Raw genomic sequence first — 9,944 nt, 5'->3', positions numbered from 1 at the left:
AATTCCCATAGTGATATGTTTTTAGTAATGAATTCTGTATTATCAAATGTATCATGCCATGTCACTTAATAACTTTTATTTCAAGAATTATTCAAACTCTCTCCAGGTATCAAAATAGCTACAATATAGTAAAACCTAAACAATTGAAACACAAGTATGTTATACCATGGTTTTTAACCAGAGAATACAGGTAATCCATAATTCTAGATGCTAGCTACACCTCTTACAAATTTAATATGCACTGAATTTAAATAAATAAACACAGTCGAGCTCTGTGCCCAGATTTTCATTAAAGGAAAATCACTGAATGTTAGAAATAAACTCTTTTGTTCTTTCCCTATAGCATTGGCATCTATTTCTGAGACCCCTGGGTTTTTTGTTTTGTCCTGTCTGTTTTACTTTGGGGATGGGTGTGAAATTTGCAGATGTATTCTGTAATTACTAATTCTGACTCTTCATCTTTCTCATGAGTGTCTGGCACCTTTCACATAAAACGCATGAGACTGCATGTGCTTTCTCTGTTGTCTTGGCTTCTGCTATATCATTTTTTTTGCTTCCAGATAGCGGTGGGTGTGCTCGCAAGCGCGCTGCCATGTCTGTCACGCTAACATCTGTGAAGAGAGTTCAAAGTTCTCCAAACCTATTGGCTGCAGGTATAATACCACTAACTCACAGGATGTCACATGCGACTGCCGTTACCTGACTTTGCTCTCCAGAATTATCTTGTGTGGATGAGTACAGGGGCTATAAATACCCTTCAAGTGCTCTGCAGGTTCTCGTTTTTCTTATCCTGAGAATAGCCTTTGTCCCTTTGGACTGTTTTTGTCCTTAAAATAAAAAGTCAAAGAAAACTGATGTCTTGCAGGAAACAGTTAAAATTCTAATTAAAAACTATGGTGACTTGATAAATATATGCTGAATAACTACAAGCATTAATAATTTTAAGTCTTTGTTACCACATGAACTAAAGTAGAATAACAATTCATTAAAACACTTCACATGTTCTTCTAGGGGGTCAGGAAGAGAGATTTTTAGGAAAGTGAAATTCATTCATTTGTTTCTTCACCAAAGATCACAAGCTGAATGATGAAATACTGGTTTTGACAAAAGACTTTAACCTCTAGTCAGCAAAGACTCTTCTAAAACACATTTTACACATGTCAAAAATATATTTTTGGTACTGTGCATTGAACCCAGAGGCAATCTACCTCCAAGCTACACTCCTACACTGGTTTTATTTCTTATTTGGAAACAGGGTCTTTCTAGGTTGCTGAGAGCCTTGCTAGGTTGCTAAGGCTGGCTTTGAATCTGTGATTCTCCTGCCGTAGCTTCCCAAGTACTGGGATCACAGGCATGTGCCACCATGCCCGGCTTAATTTTTTATTTTGAAACAGGGCTTCCCTAAGTTGCTGAGGGGCTTGCTAAATTTTGAGCCTAGCCTCAAATGTGCAGTCCTCATCCTCTTGTCTCAGCCTCCCAAGTATTAGAATTACAGGCAATAATGATCATGCCCATATGTAAAATCGTATGGCTCTGAATGGTAGCACTTACCTATAATCCCAGTACGTAGGAGGCTGAGAAAGGAGGATCAAAGGTTGGAAGACAGCCTCAGCAACATAGTGAGACTCTTAGTAACCTAGCAAGACTGTTTCCAAACCAAAAAATCAAAAGAGCTAGGGATATAGCTTGGAGGTAGAATGCCCCTGAGTTCAATCTCTAGTACCACACACACACACACACACAAAAGAAAGATTAATATGAACCCACAGATAAAAATGTACCCTGGAATGTAATACAGAATGTAATGTTTTGGCATTCACAAAGGTGGATGTCTATAGCAATGGTTTGTCATGACTTTCCTAAATCTGCAGACACAGTTTGTATTCGAAGCAGGCTGCAGCTATGGGAGATCAAAGAGAATCCAGCAAACCCCAGGAGTCTCAGGAGGCTGAGACAGGAGGATCAGAAGTTCAAGGCCAGCCTCCGAAATTTAGCAAGACCCTACTCTCAAAACTTAGCATGACCCTGTTCCAAAATTTTAAAACGTACAAGGGCTGGAGGTACACTCAGAGAGAATCCCTCTGGGTTCGATCCCCAATACCAAAAAATAAAACATGAAAAATAAAGTTACATTGCAATGTCTGTTGTACTATTTCATTTTAGTTTAGAAAATCTTTCTAGATATATTTGTACATATTTGCTCATGTGTGTATGAACATGAAAAGGTATTTAAAAAATACACAGACATATTGACATCGTATATTTCAAAGAAAAGAGAATAAAAACAAATAGGAAAATAAAATACAGGTTAGGGCCATATTTAACTGGAAAACCTATACCATGAATATTGTTATTTGGGCCAATAAAAAAAACATTTTAAAATCTCAAATGTGGACTACTGATATGTACCCTAAAGCAACATGTTGCTTTAACAAGGCCACTTTATTATTATTTACCAAAGTGACCACCAAAAGATGGTATTAGACTCCCTGGGTTCTATCCCCAGTACCACAAAAAAAAAGTCCAGCTTTGGGAGGCTGAGACAGGATTTGTGGTTTTTGGACAGCCTCAGCTACTACTTAGTGAGGCCCTTCACAACTCAGTGAAACCTTGTTTCAAAATAAAGAATAAAAAAATAGAGCTGGGGATATAACTCAGAGGTAGGATACCCCTGGATTCCATCTCCAGTACCGAAAAACAAACCAAAAAAAAAAGTAATTTTCCTGCTTCTCTGAGAATGTTATCATTTGCCAAATGAACAAGGATTTGTCTGAATTTAATTAGATACATGAAGAAAATAAATGAAAAGGCCTATGGTAGCACTTAGAAACATAGTAGGCATTCAATTAGTTGACTTGAATTTAATTAATTTTACATGAATTCTTTTAAACCTATAATCCCAGTACTTGGAAGGCTGAAACAGGAGAAATTTAAATAAAACCTGAGAGCAAAGATTATCATGTGACAGATATCACCAGCCCAGACACATAGAAATAGCAACTTAGAATCATAAAGTTTATAAACACCTTTAAGAGCATCCAGTCCAACCCCTGACACTAAACCAGGAACATCTTAAACCACATCTCTGGCAGGTAACCAACTTGAACCTGGACCAAGGGCAAGCCTATGGTACCAGTGAAGACCCTTCACAGTTCCTAACTCTCAAGGACCCAATTTAAGTGAGCTGGGGTGGCCATATCCATAATCCCAGTACTTGGGAGGCTGAGACAGGAGAATTGCACTTTCAAGAACGGAGTGGGAAGCATAGCAATACTCTGAGGAACCTAGCGAGATTCTTTTTCAAAACAAAAAATAAAAAGGGCTGGCGATGTAGTTCAGAGGTAGAATGCCCCTGGGTTCAATCCCCAGTACCAGAAAACAAAAACAAAAGAACCTTTTTATTCTCAGATGCAAAACAATCAAGGGGAAGACAAACCTACCCCATTTTGACATTCTTAAATTGTCAGGTAAAAAATGGTGTCTACAAAGAACTCTAGAAACCAAGGAATCGAATCCTTAGAATTATAGCTCTGCTTTTCCAGGAGTGAATGATCATCGGTAATGGTCAATATTCGGGAAATACCCATTTTTCCCCTGCATCTGCTTATCCTTGATCTGCTCAGCGTTTGATTTTTTGTGCCCTTACTCTCTTTACTTGATGTGGACATAGAACACTATTTCTTACTTGGTTCAAACCACAGGTGTTCTCCCTTTTCCAAGATTTCTTGGCAGGGATAACCTAAAAGCAGGGCTACAGTGAATGGTATCCAGGTGGGATCATTTTCAGAAGTTTTGAAGACTAAAAATAATAGCAGATCAAGGTTAGGGTGTTTTAAGTATCTATAATTGTATTTATTTTAAAGAAACTGAAATGTTGTATACTTCTGTAGCCTCAAAGAATCACACCCTTCAAAAAGACTTAAATCATTAATGTAAGCTTTATTAAAAATATTAAAAGGCATTGCTTCATTCTGAATTAGCACATAGAAGGAATCCAGGAATCAGACAGCAGGTTATATGAATTCTAGGATCCTTTCCAAGGTCAAGGCTAAGTACATATCTACATAAAGTTCACCATGTGGTTTAATAGAACCAAAAAATATGTATTGATAACCTCAAATGTTCATATTTAGTTATGTCAATTGTGCATGTAGAAGATTCTTAAGTGTAAAATTTCAATAAAATTAAAAATAAGTATATGTTTAAGCCAATTCTAGCCACATTATCAAAAGCAATTTATTGCCGGGCGTGGTGACGCACGCTTGTAATCCCCAAGCTTGGGAGGCAGAGACAGGAGGATTGCGCAGGTTCAAAGCCAGCCGTGCTGGCTTAAGAGACCCTGTTTCCAAATAAAAAAAGCATAAAAATAGGTGCCAGGAAGGGTTTCCAGGAATCCCAGTGCCACCAAAAAAAAAAAAAAAGCAATTTATTGGTACTGAAATTTATTTCCCATAGCTTAGGAGCTAAAATACAATATAATACATTGTAATTGTTCTTTTATATTTGAATAAAAATGACTTTCCAATAATAATAAGAAAACTAAAAGTATAGAGAATAACTTTAAAATATGTCATAATATGGTAGACACATTTACCGTTCGTTAGTATGAAAAGAACCCTCAAAATAAGTTTTATCAAAACCTTTTTATTTATATATTAAACTATATCTTATATTGGCAAAAATAGGAAAAAACCCACAAACTAAAAATGTAAACCTTGTCTCTTTCTAATACAGGAGTTAAATACAGTCAGTAACAGAGCTTATAACCTAATGATTTGATTTGATTCTAAGAAACTTATCCATTGTTTACAGATCAGATCCTTTTTGATCCTTTAATTTGATATTCAGAAATTCACATATTCATCTTGGGCAACAATAAGCTTCAAATTACATGGTTGCAAGATTACTGAAAGGAAAAATTGGTGTTTGATATTTGTGTTAATTATACATCACAGATATTTATAAAGGATATTTTCACTAAAGTTAAAATTAATACACAAACCTCTTATTATTGTATTTGACATACCCAGAGTTTTAGAACTGAGATAATGTCTGCAAAAACAATGCATATGGTTCTTTTACAAATATTTTATTGCACCCTATCATTAATTTCAACATTTTTTTTTCTAGGGCGTGATTCTCAGTCACCAGACTCAGGTACAGAAAAGACATTCTGAATATTCCACTTGTTGTGAGGATTTTATTTTACATATTCATAGCCACATCATAGACTTCATTTGAACTTAAATTGCATATACTGTTAAGCAAATTAAATTAAACTTCAATTTTAGAAATAAATATAAATTTCTTAAAAAATTGTTTAAGTGAACATAGATATTTTTGTATCCGATTTGTTTTCTCTTAACGAAAGCTTGGAGGTCTTACAATGATCGAAATCAAGAGACACTGAACGGAGATGCTACATATTCCTCTCTTGCAGCAAAAGGCTTTAGAAGTGTTCGACCAAACCTGCAAGAAAAAAAATCACCAACCCAGGTAATCCTGCACACTGTTCTGTCTGTTACTGTAGAGCCTGGTTGTTAGACAACTGCTCTGCAACCTTTTTCTTAGCAACCTCTTTTCTAGGGTTTTATTTCTAATACATCTCTGTATTTGCTCTGCTTGCCAGATTTCATTTACAACTTGGAGAACAAGTTTTAAGTTCAAAACAGGTGTTTTTCTGTGTGTGCATTTTTTTCTGCTTAAGTCCATCAAAGTCAATCAGCTTCTCACATGCCGTTTAGGATGCACTCTGATCATTAGAAAGCCAGCAGCTGATGTTTGAGTTTCAGACTCATGAAGTCAGCGATACATTACACGTTCGGTAAATGTGAGTTACAGAACTGTTCACTTTGTTAACTGAAAGGACTCTGTGTTGAAGATATCGGTAAAATCGTGCCATAAGGATGAAAAATGTCATAAAACAATGTGACTAAATAAATCTTATGCCTCAAGGTCTAAAAATATACCAAGAGAACATATGTTTACTTTTGACATAATTTCCCAGAATGTGGACGAAGGCAAACTTTGTATATTAAAACCAAAGCAAACAACAACAACAACAACAACATTTCCGCAGAGGGCAGTTATTGATAATAAATTAAAATGCATTCTAGTGGAAATGAAGATAGGCTTAATCCAGACCACAAAACGTATAGCATAATGAGAAGGTACAACATTGCTTTCCTTCTTAAGAACAGGATTGATGCTGGTTTCTCTCATGACTAACTTTGACTTTCTCTCTGTTTTTCCTTCAACATCATTTCTTTTTCCGGATGCTTTTGGCCACGTAGGCACCCCTTCCACCAGCTAGAAAAGAGAGCTTTTGTAACTCCGTGATATCCAACCACACAAAGTCTGACATTTTAGGCTCATTAGTAACTAACGCACAAACTCCTTCCTGTACAGAGTACCTTACGAGCAGAAATTCTCTTCAGGGAACCATGCATTCTAATGAAGATTCTAGCCAGACAATTGTGTATTCTGAAGAATCCAACACAACCGTGTCATATACACAAAAAATCACTAACCCACTACCAGCAGCTTCCAGCACAAGTCCTGCACCGTTTGCTGACAACAATCCCCCATTTTTACAAGAGGACTATGTGCAAGATTCCCAAACTCGGAGAATTTCTACCTTAAAACTGACCCCTCACCAGGATCTCAGAAACAGCATCCCCTTTAATATGCCACAGTTTCCCAAACCCTCTGAAGTACCATCACTTTTCAAAAGGCCTTGCTCACCACCCCCTAACCCAGCGCCCGAGATACACACAGCATCTCTTTCCATTCAGATAGCTCCCCTTTCAGGACATGATCCTGAAAGCCACAAACAGCCACCTGAGCTTTCTCCAGAGACTACAAGGAAACCGCTTCAGCACGAGAGACAAAAATCTGCAGTTGCTGCGGCCTCTCAGTCCTCAGACTGCCGGGTGGTACATTCCGCTTTCCAGTCTCCTCTTACATGTGTATTTGAAGAGACACTAACACCTTTAGTTTGGTCTTCTTAGATTATCTAATGCTTTGTTAGTTTGCAAGCAGGAGGGAAAGGAGAAAGAAACCATCTTACAATTTAAACCTTGACTAAATTCATCAGCAAACATCTTTATGTGTGTGTGTATATATGTGGAACTAGGGATTGAACCTAGAGGTGCCTTCTACCCCCTAGCTAAACCGCCAGTCCAGTTTTATTTAAAAAAAAAAAAATAGGGTCTCACTAAGCTGCAGAGGACTTCGCTAAACTGCTAAGCATGGCTGTGAATGTGTGGTCCTCCTGTCTCAGCCTCCCAAATACTGGGATTATAAGCATTTACCACCAAACCTGGATTCTTTGTATCTTTTAATTTAAATACAAAAACAAACACATGCATGCATGTCGAAAACTTTTAATTAGAAATTATGTTCTAAAAGTATTTTTTCTTCTAGATATATATTAGAAATCATTGATAGGTCAGTTATTATTTAAGATACGGCAACCCAATTAAAGTAATTATAGGTTTTAGGGAGATTAAGTATACCCAATTTCTCAAAATAATTGTCAATTGTAATTCACTTTGTCAAGAAACACACCATATTTTCCAGCAGTACATATACCTTAGTGTTTATGCCTATTTATGCAGCATTTATGCCTTTTATAATTCAGTATTAATTTTCAATGAACTTGATCAGTTTAGCATTACTTCAGAAAGTACATTAATCAAATTGTATTTCTCAGACTTTTAGTAAGAAAATGTTTCCATATATGTTAAATTCTCTGTTAGTAGCATTTTTCTGATATATATTATTTGTTTGGAAGAGAAATACGTTCTTTTTGGCTTCTCCACAAAATAGTGTAGTGTTAAGAGAAGCTTTAAGGATAAAGTATAGATTTTAACCCAGGCTCTGTCCTTGACTGTGTGATGAAGTATCTGTCCTAAATTCTCTAGAATCTGAACAAAGAAATGAAGATATTAATTAATTGCTACTTCATATATTATGGAAAGACTAGAAGCTATTAGAGCCACTTAGGACAGAGCAAACACTCAATATAAGAGTTTGTATAATACTATTTCCTGTAGCTAAGTTATTAAAGATCATCTAAAACATATATTTGATATATCCTTAAATATTTATCTTTTGATAAATATATATTATATATATATATATATATATAAATGATGTGTGTGTGGTGTGTGTGTGTGTGTGTGTGTGTGTGTGTGTGTGTGTGTACTAGGGACTGAGCCTGGGGCATTCTGTCTCTGAGCTACACCCCTAGCTCTATTTTATTTTTTTTACTTAGATAAAAACAATAAAAAGAGGGCTGGGTATGGTGGCTCATGCTTGTAATTCCAGTATTTGGGAGGCTGAGACAGGAGGATCACGGTTCATAGCCAGCCTCAGCTACTTAGGCCCTTTGCAACTCAGTGAGACCCTATTTCAAAATAAAGAATAAAAGGCCGGGCGTGGTGGCGCACGCTTGTAATCCCCGCGCTTGGGAGGCGGAGACAGGAGGATCGCGCAGGTTCAAAGCCAGCCGCGCTGGCGTAAGAGACCCTGTTTCAAAAAATATAAAATAGGTCTGGGAGTGTAGCCCGGAGGTAGAAGGGCTTCCAGGAACCCCAGTACCACCAAAAAAAAAAAAAAAAAAAGAATAAAAGAATAGGACTGAGAGTGTAGCTCAGAGGTAGAATGCCACTGGGTTCAATCCCCAATATCACACAAAAAAAGAAAAAAATTGCATATAAGAAGGTTGACATTGTGCCTACTACAGAGTCATTCCTCAACATAGAGTTATTATTTTGTTATAATAATGTTATTGTTATAATATTATTTTGAAATATCATTTTTACAAATTATGCTTAAAATTGAGAAAATGAAATCTATTATTTTCAACAATACATAACTTTTTTTTACTAATTAATAAAACTTTATTTCCTTAGACAAACAATTTTTGTCTATGTGGTACTAAGGATTGAAACCAGGAAAATTTTTTCTACCTCTGAGCTACACCTCCAGCCTTATTTTGTTTTTTAATTTGAAACAGGGTCTCACTAAGTTGCTGCGTCTTGTTAAGTTGCTGAGGCTGGCCTCAAACCTATGATCCTCCTGTCTCGGCCTTCCAAATACTTGGATTAGGGTCATGCAGCAGCTCCCCTGGCTCAGACTAACAATCTGTCTCAAGACGAGTATGTCATCTTCTAATGGTTGGCCAAAGATGGCATAAAACTGTCGCGATTTTAATTATCGTTTTTATTTTTTTACTGGTAAAAATGTGTACTATGGGATCTACTTTCTTAACAAATTTTAGGTGTATTATACAAGGCTATTAGCTATAGGAATAAGGTAATACAAAAGATCTCTAGAATTTAGCCACTTTGAATTAGTGGAAGTCTACATCTCATAGCAACTCATTTCTTCCTGCCTGTGGCCCTGGAAACTACCATTCTCCTTGCTGCTTTTCTAGCTTTGACTATTTTAGATGCCTCGTGTAAGTAGAATCATGCAGTATTTGTTCTTCTGTGACTGGTTCATTTCACTTACAGCATGTCCTCCAGGATCATCTATGTGGTACCATATTGCAGAATTGCTTTCACTTTTACAGCTGAAGAACAGTCATTGTATGTGTACACTACTACACCGTCTTTATCCACTCACCCGCTGATGGACAGCTCGTACATTCCCACATCTTTACTATCGGAACATACATCATTTTCAGTCTCGTTTTCCAAGTAATTGTTTTTCACAGTATGGATCTTTTCATTTAAAATACTTACATTCCACAGTAGCAAGAAGTCTTAATAAACATCAAACACTATAAGCAACACTATTTAAATTAATTAGATAGGCACAATTATAAAGAATTGGCCTCCAATGCCAAGCACTGTAAGCTCTGTGATACGAACCAGTCAAGTGAAAAACAAATTTTAATATTTTAGAAGTTTTATGTCCATATGTTTGTTTTATCA

The 9,944-nt window shown here is 36.4% G+C and overlaps 1 protein-coding gene across 23 annotated transcripts in view; it reads left to right on the top strand.

The window, feature by feature from the left end:
* Positions 1-565: 565 nt before the first annotated feature.
* The window catches only part of SORBS2 (sorbin and SH3 domain containing 2), a gene marked incomplete at both ends in the record, with an annotated part of 96,201 nt that continues 86,822 nt past the window's right edge, over positions 566-9,944 (top strand). For 6 of the 23 annotated variants that reach the window (XM_080710625.1, XM_080710632.1, XM_080710619.1 and 3 more), the window contains 3 exons: positions 566-653; positions 5,131-5,157; positions 5,372-5,496. In XM_080710625.1, coding sequence (XP_080566751.1) covers positions 593-653; positions 5,131-5,157; positions 5,372-5,496 — 213 coding nt within the window. Of the gene's footprint in view, positions 654-5,130; positions 5,158-5,371; positions 5,497-6,293; positions 6,936-9,944 lie in introns of those variants that run through there. The other 17 variants (XM_080710629.1, XM_080710628.1, XM_080710618.1 and 14 more) reach the window with 9 other exon arrangements.

The sequence above is a fragment of the Muscardinus avellanarius genome, assembly GCF_963383645.1.
Source record: "Muscardinus avellanarius genome assembly, chromosome: 14".
Taxonomy (NCBI): domain Eukaryota; kingdom Metazoa; phylum Chordata; class Mammalia; order Rodentia; family Gliridae; genus Muscardinus; species Muscardinus avellanarius.
This window is presented reverse-complemented; position numbering and strand designations above follow the sequence as displayed.